The 23157-nt window shown below is 40.1% G+C and overlaps 1 protein-coding gene across 12 annotated transcripts in view; it reads left to right on the top strand.

The window, feature by feature from the left end:
* Positions 1-23157, top strand: part of LOC122562032 (myocardin-like) — a 662438-nt gene that overhangs the window by 587190 nt on the left and 52091 nt on the right. For all 12 annotated transcript variants that reach the window (XM_043714469.1, XM_043714471.1, XM_043714465.1 and 9 more), the window contains 2 exons: positions 19341-19416; positions 21601-21762. In XM_043714469.1, coding sequence (XP_043570404.1) covers positions 19341-19416; positions 21601-21762 — 238 coding nt within the window. The remainder of the gene's footprint in view (positions 1-19340; positions 19417-21600; positions 21763-23157) is intronic.

Here is a 23157-nt window from a genome sequence, read left to right as displayed (position 1 = left end):
GTCTCGGACCCTGGCACCCGGGAGGCAACAAACCATCCGTGAGTCTCGCCCATGTCCACAGAACCGCCTGTCCGTCCCTCTAACTAGAGAGTCTCCTATAACTAGCGCTCTCCTCCTCTCCCCCTTTCCCTTCTGAGTCTCAGAGCCAGACCTCGCGTCACAGACCCGGTCACTGCAGCTTACCCCTGCTACCCCAACATTATCCAAAGCGGTTAGCGCTCTCCTCCTCTCCCCCTTTCCCTTCTGAGTCTCAGAGCCAGACCTCGCGTCACAGACCCGGTCACTGCAGCTTACCCCTGCTACCCCAACATTATCCAAAGCGGTATACCTATTGTTTAGGGGAACGACCACAGGGGATCCCTGCGCTGCCTGCTTCCTCCTCTTCCCACCTCTAACTGTTACCCAGCTACCTCTGTTCTCTGGCGTTCTTCCAAATAAACTTGTTGGACTATAACCTGCAGTTGTGTGATTTTTAACTTAATTTAGTCAACATGGTAAAGCCCATCCATGCTGCTGTATCATTACCACATACCCTTTCTGAACCTGATCTTCCACCTAATGCTGCTCATCTCATTAACATGTATCACATTTATATTGTACTACAATCAAATCCTTCTCTCTTTCACAGAGAAATGTGCAGATAAGGATATTGCATGTTTCCTTTATTTGTTCACTTTGATAGTTTTGATGCTGGACACTGATCCTTTGATTGTTGGAACACAGCAAAGTAAACTTTTGATTGTTTTACCTTCTTCACACTAATGCAACATGATCAATCATTTATTCTCTCATAAGGTGTGGGCATCATGAGCACGACCTGCCTTTGTTGCACTGAGTGACTTGCTCAGCCTTTTCAGAGGGCAATTAAGAGTTCTGGGGTCACATGTAGCCCAGACTGAGTCAAGAGATTAATAAACCAGCCTTTATGCTCATTTCACGGTCACCATTCCTGCTTTAAAATTCATTTCTGCCTTATATATTCTGACTTGGAGGGATCTGAACCCAGGTCCCCAGGGATCTAGCCTGGACTTCTGGATTGCTGTTCCAATGATGTTATCATTCTGCCACATTCTCTGCATAAAACATGTCAATTCCTGCTTCCCGTATGATTCAGAAAAAAGCTTTTTTTTTTGAGGCTATTTCTCCTGTAAGTAATGATGACACAATTTTGTTACTCTGGTTTTGTGACAGCTATAATAACTGTAGAAGTTTAAGAGCTATGCCCAAGATCAGAGGACAGTAGCCTACCCTAGTCCCAGTACTCATAACAACATAGCAATTTTTCCTAACTGCAGTGCAAACAGTGTTGCAAATTCCTCAAATTGCAATACTGTCATAAGTATCCGAGGAGCAGGAATCATTCCTGATGAAGGGCTTTTGCCCAAAACATTGTTTTCCTACCCCTTGGATGCTGCCTGACCTGCTGTGCTTTTCCAGCACCACTCTAATCTAGACTCTGGTTTCCAGCATCTGCAGTCCTCACTTTTGCCTAATACTGTCAATAACTAGTGTTCAAGGCAAGCCTCCAATAAACGGGCCTTATGACATGAAACCTGCATTGTTAATCTTTCCCATGCATGAGTTAGCATGGCAAATTTTAACTCTAAATCCTTAAAGTAATATTTCTGGGAAGCCTGCCAAATTTTCTCACACGCCCCAAAGGCAAGTAATAGTACAGTATCAAAGAAATTTATAAAGGCTGTCCTATTTAATCAGATTTATTCAACATACAAAAATAACTATAGGGATGCAGTTCAAAGATGAGCCTTAAAAATAATGTATGGACTAGTCTTTCCTTTCAGTAGTGAGAAAAACAGAACCAGAAGTCCCTGCACCTTTTCTCATTAAAATCTTGGCAATGTATTTTGTGATATCTAATTGCATGGAAAAATTAATCAGGAAACCCTATTATTCAGCAGGTCATCTTTGGTAAAATATAGAGCGAAGACCACATAAAAGCTGATGAGCTATAAGGCTGTCTTCACCTTTTGAAGATCAAACAATTGTTTTCCTGAGTCAGATAGTAAAGCTATTGTGGACAAAGTAACTAAGCTGAATTTGGGCCCATAGACTCCCAGAAAGTCTAATACAACATGAAATGGAAACACAGTTCCATCTGTGTGTTTGAAATTGGATTAACGATGAAGTATCTGAGTCTTTTGAAGAACCTGTAGTTTGATTCCTATCTGCATCAAGACATTCTAGGGGCCCATTAATGTTGAGCTATACTGTGGCGAATTTGATAGTCTATATAAAATAGGGTAAGGGTAATTTGTTCGCATTGCACTGTTTCTAGTAACACAAAATAGAACTGCATAGATTCTCCAGAGTAAACAAGGCTACAAGCTGCTAACAGTGCAATTTGCACCACCACCTTCCTGCTGCCTGGGGTATCAATGCACTGTTACCTATATGATGTTATGTGTGGCACGGTGGCTTCACGGTACCAGGGACGCTGGGTTCAATTCCAGCCTAGGATGACTGTGGAGTTTGCACATTCTCCCTGTGTCTGTGTGGGATCCCTCTGGGTGCACTGGTTTCCTCCCACTGTCCAAAGATATGCAGATTAGGTGTATTTGTCATACTAAATTGCCCATAGTGTCACAGAGATGTGTAGGCAAGATGGATTAGCCATGAGAAATGCAGGGTTATGGGGATGGGTCTGGGCGGGAATCTCTTTGGAGGGTCAGTATGGACTCATTGGCTGAATGGCCTACTTCCCAATGTAGGAACTCTATGTAAAGGATTTTACTGTCAGTTTATCCGAGGAAATGTATGTCTCTCTGGGCAAAAGCTCCTCTTTAGCACACCAAAAACTGTGAAACAAATTCAGATAGAAATGACTGGTCCTATGTACACTGCAGCATTATAATGGCTGAGGCTCCCATTACCCACCACTATCATGAAATAAATTGTACAGCAACTTTCGGTGTCCTCCCACACTCAACTAAACACATAAATCAGAGTATTGCTGTCCTGATTTCCCTAATTCTCCACAGGCTGTGCTCTAGCAGTACATTACCAAAAGTTTCCATATTGAAATCCTTACAATGACGTAAACTTGCTATATTTACTAACCAGTTACCTAGTAAATATGGAAGAAAAGATGTTAGGACTCTTGCATCCATTTTACTAGCAAATAACCAGTTGGGCTGATTTTAGCTCATTTAATGGTGTAAACACAGTGTGACAAAAGTAGAGCTTTTGCCCAAAGAGATATAGATTGTCATCAAGCACCAAATATTTGATTTTACAAGTGTAAACTCTCTTTCCTTCAAAACGTATTGAGTATTGGATATTGTTAATACTTTTTCTATTTTTTTGTTGCTTCTATTTCACTCTCTCTCAATTTTATCTTTATTTCCCTTCTCTTATTTTGTTTTCTCAATATGATTTTCCAATCAATTAAGTTGAATTTACATTCTTTTGCTTTTAGTTCCTGGATTAAAGTCTGTAGGGCAGGGCCACAGAATCTTAACACATCAAAATCTGAGAGTCGGTATTAGGTCAGATGTTAAAATTTTCAATAATTTGAATCCCTACTCCATCCTGTCTACTCTAGGTTTTTCAGAGGTGAGGCAAAGGTTTGCCCAAAAACCCTCTTCCAAGTAGGATACAGCAAGTCCTCTAACTTAACCTCTTTTACAGGTTATCCAGTGGATGGTGTGGTTTCTGAAGCTTGAGAATTTAAGTATCATAGCAACACTATTTCTGGATCAGGAGTATTTCCATCAAAAAATCCCAAGCCTTACAAAGGTCCCTGAGGTGAAAAGTTTGATTCCCTACTGGGATTAAACTGCCTATATCATGGTTAGTACCTAACTAGCTTTACTCCCTGCTCTCGAATGCTCCCTACTTAACTACAACCTGTCAATCAGACTAACTGCTGGGTGGGGGACATAATCAGGACAAAAGATAAAAGCTGTGTCCGGAGTAGATCACAGAACTTCAGAAAACCTGGTGGTTCAAAACCCATCTCTTCTACCAATATAATCTCCCTCTGCTACTATCCAGACTTGCTGTTTGAGTGAGGATCCTTCACTCTAAGTGATTGAAGAGCTTTGTTGCAGTTTGACCTGCTCAGACACCACAGATTAGTGTATGGTGTTGGAACAAACTCTTTGAACACTGGAACTTACTGCTTGGCTGTCCCTGAAAAGTTTCTGGGTAGCTGTAATTATAATGAATGGAGATTGCTGCACATTGGTAATATGGTATTGGTTTGAACTCACCCATTGCAGAGATTTGGATAAAGTGTTGTGGTGAGAGTGAATCGAGGGTTGGAATAAGGAGTGAATCTGAACTTAGGTGGAATGATTAAATAACACGTGCAAAGAAATTAAGATCATCTTCCACATTTGGTTTGCATCAATTACTCTTTTCAATTCAGTTCAACTTTGCAAAAAACATAAAAATTAAAAAAATGAAACATAAGACACAATGTGATGTGGATCTGTGTTTGGAAATGAGTTCCATTTATTTTTAAATATTTTGAAATGATTTGAATTTCAAAGCTGTATGTAGCAGACTTGTTACATTTTTAATTGTGAACACTTTTTTTTCATGAAACAATGAAAATGATTAGTATGAAATCTAAATTTAATACTGATATGTCTTGCTGGATTAAAGATTGAATTATTAATATTATTGAGATACTTTGGATTTTCCAGGCAAGTTTATCGCATAGAAATCAAGGACTGCAATGTATACTTTTATTGAAAATGGCACTCGGTGATAGGATCCAAATTATTATAATTGATTTAATTGTCTTACAAATTGTAGGACAATTTGTATTTGATATTACTTAAATGGAGATAGTTAAACATCCCAAAGGAGATCTTGTGATTTTCAGAGATTTGATGTAGTGGTAAAAATTATTAGTTCTATTCCCAAGTATCAGTTTCTCCCATCACAGCTAAACTTCTTAACACATTGCTCGAAGTGTGAAACGGACTTCCAAATCAGATTCTTCAGGCAAGAATGTATTTAAGAAATATCTGAATGCTATGATAGGCATAGCTGTCTTTTTGTTGATGGATTAAGCTTGTGGCACTCCCTTCCTGAGAAAATGGAATCAAAAGTCACCATTCTCCAGGTAAGACACATTTTGTGGACTGATGAATTGTCTAGCAATCGAAAGACTTACGTTTAAAATTCAGAAGAACTAAAAAGATAGTAAAATGCAAATGCTGAGAAGCTGAAATAGAAGGAGAAAATGTTGAAGGCAGGCAGCATAGACGTCATTTGTTAAAAGGTGCTCAGGTCTTTTTGATATCCTACCCACCTGACTGTCCTTTCCATATGAATTTGGACGTAAGTATTGAAAAGGGGAACAACTATTTTGTGTATGTTATAACATCAGGATATTGCAAAGCACTTCAATGTGAATGCATTGTACATTCACGGTAGCACTGCAGGAAATACAACTAATTTGTACACAGCCATGTGATAATCTGTTTCAATGATGTTGATTAAGGATATATTTTGGATAAGTCACTGGGGAATAATTGCAATGGGATCTTCTACAGATACCTTTTTTATTTCAAGAACGTACTTTATTCGTAAAAATATCATAACAGTATACATAGTCACAAGCACAGTTCAGTTCCGTACAGTTGCATATCAAGGAAACAATCAGATGTTGGAGATTGGCACTGTCCAAACAAACCAAAGGCATCTCTTACTTTTACAGGATTATATTTACATGTACTTGAGGCACTGGCCGGGGTCCTATAACTGAATGGACCCCCATTTAACTTCAGCAGGAAGACCTCAGACGGTGATCTTTCTCCACTGTGCCTTGGCAGTAGCAGTCCCAAGCTTTATTGCATCTCTCAGCACATAGTTCTTGACCTCAGAATGTGTCAGTCTGCAGACACCTGAGACAACAAACAGGGCCTCAATTGACCCTCTCAACTAAGAAGTTGCACCTCCAAAAGTACAGCTGACCCTCAGTATTTCATTGAAATGTTAGTTGAGATATTGTGCTCAAATCGCTAAGACTGAACCCACACCATTCTAAGAAAATTGCACTCCCAACTAAACTATACCTGCCATTGCTTAAAAGCAATCGCTTATTGTTGCATCTAACTGGAAAGTGGAAATCATTTCCAGGATCAATTTGAATGCAGATAATTACTCATAGTATAAACTTTGACAATTTTGACAATTATAATGATAGAAAATTTTTGGAGCATCTACAACATCAGAATCGAATAATTGGGTTTGGAGCAATATAGTTGATTTATGAGTACATGATTGTAAAGGTTCAAAATGGAGTAATTCCCTTGATGCCCAGAATGAAGTTAGTGCTGCAGTCCATGTGTTTGAGAGACGATTCAGATTAATGATTGTTTGAATATGCTGTTCAAGATGCAAGGCTATCAAGATGATTGATTCAGCACTGATAATACAAATGAAGAAAGCCCAAACTTAAGGAGCTGCTCTTCAAATGTTGGCTGAACTTCAGCCACACACTCCTAATCTTTTGTCACTGTGTACAGAGAGGGGCAAGCAAGTCAGAGGATCTTCTTGTGCCCTTGCACTTGGGTGGGCCTCTGAAAGCTAGGCACAGGCAGTGTGCCATGGAAGATATTATTAGACTTGGTCGCCTGTCTGTCTTCACTGGTTACACTCGTTCTTGGATGTGCCTGGAGAGACATCATTAGGTGTCCACTGACATGCTTGACGCCTCACTGACCAGTAGGTACTGCAAAGGCTGGAATGCATCATGACTCCTGGGACTAAAATTTTAACTTAATCATTGTTTATTTCCTTTAAAGACTTAACGTTTGCTTCAGTATCCCTTTAAAGGGACATTTGACTAACTTCACTTTCAGTTCTTCTGAAAGGGTAGAAAGAGAATCATCAGAGATATTGGTTAAAATTTAAGAGGCAGACATCAGTAATGCTGCAACCTGCAATTTGCCAATGAGAAAAAGATCTGTGTCTTGCTTTGTACAAATGATAAAGATCTAGCCTTGTTCTGTTTAACATTTGGTAAAATACTCATTAAAAGGAAGGCAATAAGTTTCATAACAGAACAAATCGAATGGACACATCAAAAACACTTTAAAAACACGGTGATACAGAGTTCTTTGCGATCTTACTCTACTGTGTGCACAATATCCCCCTAGAATGGACTTAATCCTGCAGGTTGGACAATAACATGACTGGTGATGGATGGGAACAGTAAGGGGACTAACAAGCTCCTTAAGAAACATTTAATATGATGATGTCCCATCCACCCCAACATAGAATTGCTTACTCTTAAGTTACAAATATTCATTGGCTTTTCATTTCCAATTTACACAAAGAGTAGGATTTCAAGTGAACCTGATCTTATTTCTCACTCAGGGTAATGCTAATATTTAGTCACCTGCAAAATATTAGCCATGTATTTTACCGTGAGAGATAAAAAAAAGATTCTTGCTGAGCTCTGTAAATTGTAAAATGATGCAAATCAAATTTAGGTGGTCTACCTTAGAAATTCAGGTGGTTTACCTCAGAAATTCATATGCATCTGTCACATCTATCCATTTTAGTGTCACATATACAGGTCGTCTTTGTAACAGATTCAATATCTGTTGGATTTTTATTGCACTTCTCCTGTTTTTAGTTCATTTTGATTCCCTTTGAAAGTAAGGTAACCCCCAGAACATCCATTCATTCCCAAATTTCCACAATTTAACCTAGCCTGCTGCCTTCCAGACAATCTTCATTTCTAACTACCAGTAACACAGGAAACATTATGTGTCATAGCACATCATCTCAATCTGTGTGCCAGTCTGTCACCTTCAGTATATTTCAAAATATATCCCTGCACAATATTTTTGGATAAATCAAGTGACTTAGCATGAAATACTTTCATTAAAATTCTGTTCCACACCACAGCATAAGAAAAAGAAATATTCTGAGCTGTAATGTGTTGAGCCCATTGACCTCAAATCAGAACTCTCTGCATCTGATTTCACCTCTTGTCCTTTAACATCTTTGTGATTTCAATCTTTTGAAGAGTGAATTAAGCCCCTATAGTCTACCTTTCTCAAAGGAAAACAGCAGTCACTGTTTCTCTCTGACTCCTTCTACCCTACGAGTGTCCTTTTGAAAGACAGATTGCCCAAAAATACATACCTTGCAGTATAGCCAGGGTCAGATGTCTTTGGGGTGAAATACAGATATCCCTTTCACCTTTTTGGCATAATGTTGAATTCCTACGCAGATATCTTTTACTAAGCTGAGGGAGTTGGATGGGGTGGGGGTGGACGGACGGTCAGAATACCTCATTCACTAGTACTTGTGAGGTTTGTAAGGTGAAATGTGTTTTGGCATTCTTAAATGCTATCATAATGGATCATGTCACAAATTGCATTCACTAGTGGAAAGATCACGAGGACAGTTCATATGAAGAATGAAATCATCATATCTGTGAAATGAGCACACTGTTTCCATGGCTGTATTTAATGTTTATTGTCAGGGAAAGGCGATGGGGATCTTAGCAAATGTGGGTTTTATTGAACCAACTCAAGTAACACAAAGCCTTCACTTAAAAATGAAATTGCTTGACATTTTTTCTCACCCTCATTTCTTTTTAACAACTGGAATGCTGATGAATGCAAATCTTTTATCTCTTGTTTTTCTCCAGTAGCTTATGAAAAATAATAGCAAAATCAAACTCAAGCTAACTTGAGGTGTCACACAAGTTAAAATCTGCACTGAACTAAAACTGATGGATTGTTCAAGACTTCGATCAATGTGGAGTATATAGTAGTCTGCACAATCAAAAGCAGAGAACCCCATTGTATGAATTATATCAATGGAGCATAGAATCCCCCTGGTCCATACCTTCCATTCCAATAATCTTTGGATACATCGCAGTATCCTCCGCCAATTCCGACATCTACAATCTGACCTCACCACCAGAGATATATTTCCGTCCCCACCCATCAGCGTTTCACAGAGATCATTCTCTCTGCGACTCCATTGTTAGGTCCACACCGCCCACCAACCCACCCTCCACTGCCGGCACCTTCCCTTGCCGGCGCAAGAAGTGTAAAACCTATGCCCACACTTCCCTACTTGCCACCATCCAAGGCCCCAAAGGATCTTTTCACATTGGACAGAGATTTTCCTGCACATCCACCCATCTCATCTACTGTATCCATTCCTCTCAAAATGGTCACCTCTACACTGGGGAGACAGGATGCCAACTCATGGAATATTTCAGGGAACATCTCTGAGACACATGCACCAAACAACCCCACTGCCCTGTGGCTGACCACTTCAACTCCCCCTCCCACTCCACCAAGGACATGCAAATCCTGGGTTTCCTCCACTGCCAAATCCAAGCCACCCAAGGCCTGGAGGAAGAACACCTCATTTTCCACCCGGGACCCTCCAACCACACGGCATCAAAGTCGATTTCACCAGTTTCCTCATCTCCCCTCATGCCACCTCATCCCAGATCCAACCCACTAATCGGCACTGCCCCCTTGACCTGTCCCACCTATCCATCTTGCTTCCCACCCATCCGCTCCACCCTCCCCTCTGACCTATCACCATCACCCCCCACATGCATCGACCTATCACTTTCCCAGCTACCTTCCCCCAGCCCCATGCCCATCTTCCTATTTATATCTCAATGCCCCCATCCCACATTCCTGCTGAAAGACTTATGCTCCTTGGATGCTGTTTGACCTTCTGTGCTTTTCCAGCACCACAATTTTCGACTCTGATTTCAAGGAACTGCAATCTTCACTTTCTCCTAGAATTCTGAGTTGCAGAATGATCATTCACTCACTCCACTGCTGATGCTCAGTGGCAGTAGTGTGTACCATGATGCAGAAATTCACTAAAGCTCCTCATACAGCACCTACTATCTGGAAGGTCAACGGCAGTAGACTAATTAGCACACCATCACCTGCAAGTTGCTCTCCAAGCCCCTCATCATCCTGATTGGGAAATATACCACTGTTCCTTCAGCGTTACTGAGTCAGGATCTGGGAATTCCCTCCCTAATGGGTCTACCTACAGCACATGGTCTGCAGTGGTTCAAGAAGGCAGCTTACCACCACCTTCTCAAGGGCAGCAATGCACATGCCAGCTAGTAATGTGCACATCTCATGAAAGGATAAAAATGTCACAAAATGTTAGTTATGTCAGTACAGTGGGAGATTAAGAAGATGAATGGAAAATTATCCTTTATTATGAGGAGATTGAGCATATGCATCAGTTCTACAGGCACTGGTTAAACCATGTTGGATGCAGTTTTAGATTAGAATACCTACAGTGTGGAAACAGGCCCTTCGGCCCAACAAGTCCACACCCACATTCCAAAAAGTAACCCATCCAGACCCATTTCCCTCTGACTAATGCACCTAACATTATGAGCAATTTAGCATGGCCCACCCACCTGACCTTTAGATTGTGGTAGGAAACTGGGAGACTGTGCAAACTCAACACAAACAGTCACCCAAGGCGGGAATCAAACCCAGGTCGCTGGTGCTGTGAGGCTGCAGTGCTAACCACTGAGCCACCACGCCACCCTCCTTTTGGTCTCCTTATTGAAGAAAGCATGTAAGTGCAGTGGTTGTGGTTCAGCAGAGGTTACTGCTTTAAGCACTGGAATGAGAGGGTTGTCTTATAAAGTAAGGTTGGACAGGCTGGTCTTGCTTTCATTGAAATTTATGAGAGTGATGGCCAACTTGATTGAAGTATATAATATCCTGAATGGTCTTGACAAGGTGGATGTGGAAACAATTTTCCTCCTGTGGGTGAGTCCAGAACTAGGGGATGTTCTTTTAAAAATAGTGATCACCCTTTTAGGATAGAGATGAGACTTCTTTTCAGAGGGTTTTGCAAGTTTGGAACTCTACGTCAAGGTGGGAAAAGCTTGGTCATCAAAATATTTCAAGATAGGAATAGTTAATTTTTCATTCCATTGCCTAACAAAAATCTGTCAGACTTGGGTGGCAATGTGGTAAAAACAATGACTGCAGATGCTGGAAACCAGATTCTGGATCAGTGGTGCTGGAAGAGCACAGCAATTCAGGCAGCATCCGAGGACAGGCAAAATTGACGTTTCGGGCAAAAGCCCTTCATCACAATGTGCAATTCAAAATAACAATGGATCCGTCATCTTTTGGAATGGCAGAGTAGGTACGAGGGGCTGAATAGCCAACTTCTGCTCCAAATTTATACATTTGTAGGAATGTATAGTTGTGTGATTTGATGACAAACCACAAAATATTGTAAAAGGCAAATGCATCTTGATATAATTATAAGTGGATTGTACATTGTAAAATTAATCCATGTAAGACACTGTGGAAGAACAGATTTATGAGCCCATATCATAAGTCCCATCCATGTCATTGTAATACATATCATGTGTTAAATGGGTAACTACCAGCTGTTCTTTGGATGGGCTTAACATTTTAATTTCCTGCCTTAATTATTCATTTGATTAATGCTTTGAAGATGATGGAAAAGTAACAATGTACTGAGGAAAATAGATCTATTGCAACTGCAGATCAATGTTTGCTTATAGTTCATGTGTGATTATATTTGTATTTTAAAATATTTGACGCTCTTGTTGTTTTTGTAATAACACAACAGGGTCTATAAAATATTGTATACTGAGCAACACCATCTGATCTGACGTTGTGTAGGCAGTACATAATATTGGATTCAATTAGTGTGCCCTTAAATTTGACTCTCATCCTAGAATTATACATTCACTTCATCATACTTCTGCTGGCTGTTTGAAAGAACAATCTAACTCATGCACTCTTCTCCTCCTATATCCCTACAAGTTATTCACCTTCAAATATTTATCTGATTTCCTTTTGAAACTTAGTTCACCGTCTTGCTGTTTTCCACTCAATTAAGTTTTGGCTGAAAATTGATAGAACGTCCAGTCTTGTGCACAAAACGATGATCACAAATTATGAGTAAATGTATTCTTCACCTAACCATAATCAGATAAATACTTCAAAGGGAATAACTTGTAGGGATATAGGAGAAGAGTGCATGAGTTAGATAGACCAAACAGCCAGCAGAGGTATGATGAAGTGAATGTATAATTCTAGGATGAGAATCAAATTTAAGGGCACACTAATTGAATCCAATATTATGTACTGCCTATACAACTTCAGATCAGATGGTGTAGCTTAACATTTAGTGTTCTACAGACCCTTTTGTATTATTGCATAAGCAACAGTAACATCAAATATTTTTAAACATAAATATATCACACATGAAATAAAGACAAACATTGATCTGCAGTTGTAATTGGTCTATTTTCCTCAGTACATTGTTACTTTTCCATCATCTTCAAAGCACAATTCAAATGAATAATTAAGGCAGGAAATTAAAATGTTAAGCCCATCCAAAGAACCCATTTAACACATGATATGTATTACAAAGACATGGATGGGCTCATAAATCTGTTTTTCCACAGTGTCTTGTATGGATTAATTTTACTATGTACAATATTTTACATGACAATATTTACTTTTCAGAAGAGATGGAAAACATAGGACCCAGAAGAGGCTGTTTACCTATCTGTTCCATCGTTCATGCTGACTTGATAGACCTATATCCGTTAATACTTCTGGTTGGCAGAAATCTAGCAATCTCAGATTTTAAATTTGAGACTAACCAACCATCAGTTTGCAAAGGAGGAATTCAGACTTTTCTCACTCTTTGTAGGTGGAAGCAACTTTTGAAGTATGTGCCCCTAAACCATTTCCTCTGGTCCTAGATTTCTAACAGGGGGAAATACTTCCTCCACTTGCTCTATCCTTTATTCTGTTCTTCTGCATATCTTGAACATTTCAATGAAATCGCCTTCTAAATTTCAGCAAGTAAAACCTAGTTTGTATACTGTCACTCCACCATTTAATTTAGGATTCCAGATATCATTCTAATAAAGTCAATGAGCCAACCTTTACCTGTAGCAAAACCTATTGGTCACCATGTTGCTCATTCACTTAATTCATTAGTATCTCATTGCAAACATTGCTTATAATGTCAACTTTCTTTGCGATATCAACACGCTTGGATTTGTGGCCCTGTACCATTATCTAAATTAGTTGTTAAAGTCGTAACACAAAATCCTGTGGAATGCTGCTGGTTACTTACTGCCAATCATCTCTATTCCTTGTCTCCTGCTGCTCAATCACATTCCTGATCAGGTCAATCATTTGCCTTCAATTCCATGAGCTTAAACTTTAACTGTCTCTTATGAAAAACTTTAGAAACCCATTGAATATTAGACATTCACTTTCTGCTAAATTTGGTCACCTCTTCAAAAATGTAATTATGATCATTAGGCATGGTTTTTTTTGTTGCATTGGTTGAAAGACCTAGGAACTAATTAGCCAGGGACCAAAGTATGTGGGGTAAGTATTCAGGAGGGGTCAACTCTATGGCTGCACTAAAGTGACCATAAGACCATAAGACCATAAGAAATAGGAACAGGAGTACTCCATTTGACCCATCAAACCAACTCTGCCTTTCAACTGGATCATGGCTGATCTGGCATTCCTCATGTTTATTTTGTTGCTCTTTCCCTGTAATTCTTGATTCCCCTACTGATCACAAATTTATCTCTCTCAACTCTCAACAAATGCAAGGACTTTCTGGCAAGGAGTTCTAAAGATTCTCAACCCTTTGAGGGTAGAAATTCTTCCTCCCCTCAGTCTTAAATTGGTGCACCTATATTCTGAGACTTTGCCCTCTGATATCAGACTCTCCCATGAGGGGAATGTTTTCAGCATTTACTGTATCAAGCCCGTTCAGAATCCTGTAGGTTTCAATGAGGTGATCTCTCATTCCTCTAAACTCCAGTGAGTTGAGTCCCAACCTGTTTAATCTTTGCTCAAAGATAATCCCTCCATACGAGGGATCATCCTCATGAACCTTCTCTGAATTGCCTCCAATTAAATGATATCTTTCCTTAAATAAGGGGACCAAAACTGCTCACTGTACTCCAGATGTTGTTTCACCTGGACCCTGCAGTAAGACTTTCCTACTCGTATCCTTCGGTGTCAAGTTTGTATTTCTCTTAACAACAGTCAAGGTAGTCTTATCAAACAGCATGGCAAGTTATAATCAAACCAGATCTTATCCTTCCAAATCTAAAGTATGATTTCTTCTTCAAATATTGGGCAAACAAAAGATAACTAAAATCTATAATGGATCAATACTTCACAAATTTTGGCTCTTCCTGATCAGCTGAAAACTTTAATTGAGTCATCTTACCGTTAATGTAGAGCATAGCAATTTCCCAGTTGGAGAAGTTAGAATTATTAATTGATAAGTATTAAAATTAATAGCCTAGAACTATGAGTTCATTAATGCTAAAGTTCTCATGAACGACTCCCTGATCTGCAATGTTAACTCTATTTCTCTCTGCGCACGCTGCCAGACCTATTGACTTTTTCTGTCACGTTTTGTTTCCTTTTCAGATTTGTCTTTGACCTATATATCCCTGTTGCCCTCTCTCACCCTTAATCTTTAATAACAGAGTGTTATTTGCACTTTACCGCCTAAAGGAGCAGATTCTGAATCTGAAGAACTTTAGAAGATCATTCTTGGAGTATCCATACCGACTTTCTTTAAATCTCAAAGGTGAAAACCATCTAGTCCTGAGAATTTCTAACTCTTTAGTGCCATTGGTTTCTTTACTAATTGCTTATGTTAATTTTGCTGAGTCCTCATTCCTGATTCAATATTAACTTACTTGAAACATAATAGCCTCTTTCTCCACTGTAATGATCAATGGAAAAAACTGCTTTATTATATCCATAATTTTTAAAATTTTCATTTCCTGTCACCATTTATTAAACTTGAAGAAGCACATTGCTCTTAACAACACACTTTTCCTTATTACAACCTAATAATGAATTTTCATATTGACTTTGATATTACTTGCAAGTTTCTTTCATGATTCATTTTTGTAACTCCTTCTTTTTGTCATCCTTCGTTGTTCATTATAAATCGCCCATTCACAAAGCTCTGAGCTATTTTACAATTGTGTGTTTTTCCTTTTAGTTTTGTGTCATCTGTAAGCTGTTCAGTTATCCCTGGTTATTTTCTTTATGACAGGCTCTTACCCGTTCGGGGTACAATTGGTTTTGTATCACATTAAAGTATTTTTGAATACCTCCTACTGATTGGCTGTTGTTTCACCCATGGGAAGATTTCCCCAGTTTAGTCTGGAACAGTCACAGTCTCAACCCATTCAAGTTGCTGAATTGACTCAGAAGGGGATGTGTGACCCTGAATAGAGCGCCTCCTCTCTATATTTTTTAACAGGTTGATCTTATGAGCCAAGCTGTAACTCCAAATCTTATATTTTAAAGATTGTCCTAATGAATGCCACCAGAATTTGCAAGTGTCGTCATTAAAAAAAAATGCATTACCATTCTTGTACTTGTCCCTGGAGGTTTACAAAATCATGAGGGGCATGGCTAGGGTGACTAGCCAAGGTCTTTTTCCCAGGGTTGGGGAGTCCAGGACGAGAAGACATAGGTTTGAAGTGAGAGGGGAAAGACTGAAAAGGGACCTGAAGGGAAACTCTTTCACACAGAGAGTGGTGCGTGTATGGAACCAGCTGCCAAAGGAAATGGTGGAGGCTGGTACAATTACATAATTTAAAAGGCATCTGGATGGATATATGAATAGGAAGGGTTTAGAGGGATATGGGCCAAGTACTGGCAAATGAGACTATATCAGTTTAGGATATCTAGTATAGATGAGTTGGACCGAAGGATCTGTTTTTATGCTGTATGACTATATGTCCCTTTGTCAGACATAGTCTAAAATTGCAAGTACTGGTCAGAATGAACATCAAAAGAACATGTCATGCTTTACTGGTTGCGTAGTCAAATATTTTGACCAATTATATTATAGTTTAGACAGTAAAGCTCCCTCCCCAAATTCTGGTCCTCAACCACAACTCATGATTTCTCAGAATCATATTCATGTCAAGTTTCCTTTGTATTGTAATCATAGTGAGAAACATTTAAATCTATTTATGGATCTATGCCATGGGGCAACTTTTGAAGATCCTGAAAAGTATTTGCAGGTCTATGGAAGATTGTCACAGGAACAGAGAGTGATTGGATAGCAATACAAAAGAGCCAGTTTGATGACAATGGGCCGAACAACCATACTCTGTGTTGTATGAATCAATGATTCAAATGCTTATCAATATTGAACCATTTGAACCATTTTGGATAAATCATATATGGCTACTGAGCATTTTCTAGTGTCTCACCAGTGGTTCTGTAGCTCTTGATGGCAACACAGCAATGCGCAAACCTGCTGGCCACGAAATTGCCCATTCTGCCTCATGTCTGGAAATACCAAATAAAAGTCAGTGATGCAACAGAAATCAGAAACATTCAGCGATAGATGGGACTGAATTTACCAACAAATGTCAATTTTGTGGAGATCACTGGAGGGTTTCCCTCTGTGAGCCCTTATGAACTATCTCATATTTGTAATGAAACCAAATACCTTCTGAGGGCATGGAGTTGGCCAGGAACTTCATTGCAAAGGCAAGATCAAATTCAGAAATGCTATTTATAGCCCACGTTTGATAGACTGACCTTGTAACCACAGCTACAGGAGTGAAGCTAAACATTCTTAGTACCACACCATGTTAGAACCCGATGTAAGGCAAAACCTTCAAACAGTCAAAAATGTTCACTTTTATTCAGCAACACCAGAAAAGAAGAAAAATACAAAGAAAAATCTGCATTGGCCTCTGGAAACAAACAAGGGCTGCTTGCCTTTTGCACAACAATGATTTGACCATGAATGATCATTGGGTGGCACGGTGGCCCAGTGGTTAGCACTGCTGCCTCACAGCACCAGGGACCTAGGTTCAATTCCAGCCTCAGTTGATTATCTGTGCGGGGCTTGCATGTTGTCTGTTTGCATGGATTTACTCCAGATGCTCTGGTTTCCTCCCACAGTCCAAAGATGTGCAGGTTAGACGGATTGGCCATGCTAAATTGCCCATAGTGCAGGGGTTTGCAGGTTACGTGGGTGAGCCTTGTGAAATGTAGAGTTACAGGGATAGAGTGGGGAATGGTTGGTGTGGATGGGATGATCTTTAGAGGGTCAGTGTGGACTTGATGGGCTAAATGGTCTGCCTCATAAGGATTCTGTGATCACTCTCACATCCCTTTGAACTGGGTGGCAATTAAATTCTAACTGGGCTCATTGCACTCAACGCTACAGCACTCTATTATGGTGAAGGTGATGTTCTTCCTATTTACTGTCCTCATCTTCCTCCTCGGAAGACTGCTGTTACTGTCTCAGAGTCCAACACATCACCTTTATCAAGCACAACATGCAAGGATTGTGCAGCATGCTCTGCCTGGACTATATTGAAAGGCCACCTCAGGCCAATCCAAGCATTGAATCCCAATTTAGGAGGCCTATCATCTGCCTCATGGTGGCTGGTGAAGTAATAGGCTGCTTTGGATCAATACACAGCCCCAACCACGGATGTGTATAACAGCCATGCCAATCAGTTGTGCACCCCATCGATGTCAGGGTGCTTGTGTCAATTAACCCCTCCACATTCCCCAGTCACTGCCCACAGAACGTGCCCTGAGGTGTTGATGATTGCTGTCCAAGTTGGAGGCCCAATTGACCAAGGAGCAAAAGCTAGAGCAGCCACATACTTGCCCTGGCATTTGTGTAGGGAACAGTTGATGTCTGGTTTCTCTATGGCACATAGGAGAATAGGAAGCACCTTATAGAATATAGTGAGATTAGGTCTTGACGAGATGGAAATGCCCGCAAATAGACCTCTTGTCACTCACTAGTAAGTATCTCATCTTGGTGTTTACAACTTACTTGCAGACATCAGACTTTTTTCCCTCAATGTGAGAATCTTTTTTTTGAGAATCTCACCATGTTCGCCCAACTGACTTGGCATTATCCACATCCTTCAGGGTCTGGGAAAATACAGAGGAACAGGAGTAACCCACTTAGCCCCTTGAGCCTGCTCCATACCTCTTAATACCTTTTGCTTAACAAGCATTTACCCTGTTTCAGAGTTGAAATTAACAACTGATCCAGCATCCACTGCCATTTGTGGAAGAGAATTCCAAACATTCCTCATCCTTTGTGTGTAGAAGTGTTTCCTAACATCCCTCCTGAATGGTCTGGCCCTAATTCTCAGGTTATGCCCCCAGTTCAAGAATCCTCAGTTAGTGGAAACAGATTATCTTTTTATCTCCCTTGTCGATTTATGTTAAAATCTTGAAGACTGTGATCAGATCACCCTTTAACCGTCTAAATTCTAGAGAACCCATTTTCTTGAGCAGCTTTTTCAGGGTGAGTGGTCTAGGTAAGACATGTAACAGTTTTACCGCCTCATTCACTTTGTGGTGTCCATGAAATGGAGAAAGTAGGGTGTTCTCACCTTTAGATGTGTTCAACAATCAGGTTTCTGATAAGACTACTCTGATTGGCTGCTAGAATGGAGCCCAAGAGTGTGGTGCTGGAAAAGCACAGCCGGTCAGGCAGCATTGAGGAGCAGGAGAATCGACGCTTCGAGCATAAGCTATTCATCATGAACATATGAGTAATGAAGGATGATGTCCTTGATGTCACCTCTGCTGGTCACACCAATTACCAGGAACTTAAAGCCTATGAGGAGGCAGAAGGATACTTCTCCTGCTATTCAACAGTCTGTTATTCGCAGTTAGACCACATGCTGATGTTAGCTGCAACAAGGAGAAAGTGAGGACTGTTAGCTACAACAAGTCTATTCTTGTTTAATTTCTGCCTGGAGTACTGACACAAATCTCTCATCTTTGCCCAAGCACAAAAATAGGTTGCTTTTTCCATGATGAAAGGCTGTGTCATCTCAAATTGATCGAAAGAGTTCAATTTGCAACTCCCCAAGCTGCAAGGTTTCATGTCTGCCAAACAGCTCGCCAGCAAGTAACTGTTAATATTTGAACGTAAGCCCAAGGAGTCTGTATTTCATTAAATCAAATGCTTGTTCATGGACATTCTGTCAGGTGATAAGGGTATGATGTGATATATGTATAAATGATTGTACACTTCAAAAGAACACATGTAGACGAATATATAGTCAGCAGTTCAGCTGTTTGTAATGCTAAATTGCAAACTTCTTCGAAGACTTGCATTTTGTTCATACAGATGGGTACTTTTGAGTACTCAACAAAAGATGTTCCTAAATTCTTCAATAGATTGGACTATTTGATACCACATTATGCTTTGTGATTTTGTTTTAATGAGCCTGCACTTTCTAAACTTAAAACTCAATAACATTCTTTGATTTACAGACGGAAGACTACTTAAAACACAAGATTCGGAGTAGACCTGAGAAAGCAGATCTGGTTAATATGCATATCCTACAAGGCAAGTACCAAATTTTCTGTAGCATTATAGGTTTTGTAACAGTATCCATCTGAATCTAACTCAAAAATGTTAAATGCCAAGTAATGTATCTCCTGTGACATAGTAGATGGGTATTTATTGGGGGGAGGGGGTCGAAGCATCTTTGCTGGCTTGGCTATTTTGAAAACATGGGCTTGTTTTTCAAATCAATATTGAGTTGAGCACAACCAGTTGAATTCTGGGTCACGTCGAATTTTTGATTACACATTGCTGGTTTTAAATTAAATGCCCTCGTTGGACATGAGGGGACTCAGCAGGAACAACAGGGGCAGAAGCAGGCAGCAACAGTAAAGAGACCTGCCACTGTCTGCCAAGGACAGCAGGCAATTCCTCACAGGGCCAGCAGCATTAAAACATAAGTTGGAGTGTGAACAGGCAATGCGTAAGCCAGAGGGCCTGATAACTTGAAATATCCAAATGAACTCTAACTTAGCTGTGCATTAAGGTCCACCATTCCAACAGGGCCTACCATCTCAACCTGTAAACCAGCACCTAAAAAGACTTCTGCCCGCAAAAGAGACCCTGAGCTTCCAGTTGCTGGTCACTTCAACACACCACTCCATTCCCTGACCATTATCTCTGTCTCAGGGTTGCTGCAGTGCTCCAGTGAAGCTCAGCACAAGCTGGAAAAACAGCACCTCATTTTCCACTTGGGAACACTGCATCAATATTGAGTTCAATAACTTTAGGGTTTGAGCTCTCCCATATCCATAGACCAGGTCTTGTTATCACACAAAATTAGAGTGGTACTGGAAAAGCACAGCAGGTCACTCTAATCTTGACTCTAATCTCCAGCACCTGCAGTACCTGCTTCCGCCTTGTTATCACACAGTCTGCTATTACACGCAACTCATTGTTAGCCACTAACAATCCCCATTAGCAGCTATCCACCCTCCTGGCCAGCTCAATATCCACTCCTTTGTCTATCCAACTGTTCTCCTCTCTCCTTGGACTTTATCTCCACCTAATTGTTAATCCACCTAGATTATTAGTCTAGAGACATTACCACTACACTACCAACTTGCCCAAGAAATGAGAATTAATCAAAGAGCAGGTTAACCTCATCTGACCTAACACTTGGATTGACTGAGGGGTGGCATTACAGAGAGTTGTTAACTAGTCAGTGGACACATTCCAGGAGGTCGATCTACCAATTCCAATTGTCTTTTGAGACAAATCACCCTTTCTTTTAAATCCCCATCATCTGTGATATGTTTTATAACTAATGCAATACAACTGCACAGTTTTGATCTCCTTATTTGAGGAAAGATGTAATAGCATTGGAGGCAGTTCAGAGGAGATTCACGAGATTGATCCCAGAGATGTGGGGCTTGTCATATGAAGAGAGATTGAACAGTGTAGGCCTGAACTCTCTGGAATTTAGAAGAATGAGGGGAGATCAAATTGAGGTATTCAAGATGATGAAAGGTGTGGATAAAATAGACGTGGACTGGATGCTTCCTCTTGTGAGGCATTCTAGGATTAGAGGTCACATTTTAGGATAACGAGTAGCAAATTTAAAACAGAGTTGAAAAGAAATTACTTCTCCCAAAGGGTTGTGAATCTCTGGAATTCGCTACCCTAAAGTGCACTGGATGCTGGGACCGTGAGTAAATTTAAGGACGAGTTAGACAGATTTTTAATTGGTAATGGGTTGAAGGGTTATGAAGAGAAGGTAAGAAATTGGGAGTGAGGAGCATATCAGCCATGATCGAATAGCAGAGCAGACTCGGTGGCCTAGTTCTGCCCCAGTACCTTATGAACTTACAAATTATTATGAAAATAGAAATATTCAAAGATGATTTTTCTCCTTGGTTTCTCATCTGTTGCCCGATTAGTTTTAAATTCCTGAAACCTTATTAACAATCTTGGAGGGTTTTCAATCCTAGTGCTAAACTGTTGGAGCCTGACTAACAATGGGTATAGAAGTTGGTATGTCAGATCTAGCAATAGCAATGAAGTCAACGTTTTCACACAATTGTCTAACTGCACTTCACCAAGCAACTGAAATCACCACTGGTAATACATTCAGATACAAGGTTTGCTTTCGATTGATTACTTGTGTGGAAATTTCCTAAAGCCAGCAAAAAATGGACATTTTTTTTCTCAAATGATTGTTGCTAAATTTGTCTTTTGGTCCAATAGATACTGCTGCAGAGGGTACACTTCAAGCAACTCAACTGAAACTCAAGAGGGCGAGGCTGGCTGATGATCTCAATGAGAAGATAGCCCAAAGACCTGGACCCTTGGAACTCGTGAAGAAGAACATAATTCCTGTAGATTCAGCCGTCAAAGAAGCAATCAATGGTATTTATAAAGTTCGCCCGTGATCCTGGTTTGGGATTTGTCCAGTTACTATTCGTGATTTATACATTGGTGTCTTCTACATTCAGTAAGATTCATGCTAAAGTGAACAGATTTGTTTGCTGTGCGTGAGAATTCACAAAGTTATTCCCCAAACTCTGATATCGTGATCTTTCTTTTTTTTATCAATATTGTCAGCAATTTGGAAATGAAAAGAGAAGTTATCAGAGCTGTTGCCTCTAGTGATGCTGTTTTTCAGGTACTTGCTGAAATTTTCTTAAAAAATGTTCAGTAGCATCACTACTTCTATTTTCCAACTGTAATCGGTACCTGAGATCATTAGGAATTCTCAATTTATGTTTTTTGTGGTGGATATATAATGCAAATGTGATCAACAAGGTTTTCTTTAAAAAAAATGGATTGTTTTCCCAATGAAAGCGGTTTTAATTTTCCATTAGCACTGTGGTTGCACTATTTTTACCGTTATCTTTTGCCTTTGTCACGCTCATAAAAGTTCACTGAAGTAATTTTCCTGGAACCCCTGTGATTGGCAACTTGTAATGTTATTTGGAAGACATCTTATGATAAATTTGCTTTTCCTGATATAAAATTCATCAAATGATGGAAGCATCACTTAACCCACATGTGTTCTGCTGTCATTAATCTAACCTATTCAGTAATTTTGTGCCAGTTGAATCACATTGACGGTGTAATGTGCGAGTGTAATTTGGCAAAATTCGTTTTTTTCCATTGTCTTGCGATAACTTTGGCACCCAGTTCCAACATTTTGCCTACACAAGGAATCTTGGAACTAGATATTTGTTCTATCTGAACTTCTAAGAAAAAATTCAACAATGATCAGAGTATTATCCATGATTTCATATTTCATGTCGACAACATCTGGAAAATGCCAAAGCATGCAAGTTGCAGGACGTGTTGGAGAACTGTCATTTCTTATTGATGACTTAATGACAAATATATCATTGTTACTGAACCAAGATGTTAAAGATGGTACTGGATTTGGTCTACAGTTTGATATGAGTGATACGGCCTCCGCCGTATCTGCTCCCAGGAGGACCAGTTCCACCACAGAACACACCAGATGGCCTCCTTCTTCAGAGATTGCAATTTCCCTTCCCACGCGGTAAAAGATGCCCTCCAATGCAATTCGTCCACATTCCGCACCTCCGCCCTCAGACCCCACCCCTCCAACCGTAACAAGGACAGAACGCCCCTGGTGCTCACATTCCACCCTACTAAGCTTTGCATAAACCAAATCATCCGACGACATTTCCGCCACCTCAAACGGCCCCCACCACCAGGGATATATTTCCCTCCCCACCCCTTTCCACCTTCCGCAAAGACCATTCCCTCCATGACTACCTGGTCAGGTCCATT

This window comes from Chiloscyllium plagiosum, chromosome 24 (assembly GCF_004010195.1).
Source record: "Chiloscyllium plagiosum isolate BGI_BamShark_2017 chromosome 24, ASM401019v2, whole genome shotgun sequence".
Taxonomy (NCBI): Eukaryota; Metazoa; Chordata; class Chondrichthyes; order Orectolobiformes; family Hemiscylliidae; genus Chiloscyllium; species Chiloscyllium plagiosum.
The sequence above is the reverse complement of the archived record's forward strand: the minus strand, read 5'-3'. Positions and strand labels throughout refer to the sequence as shown.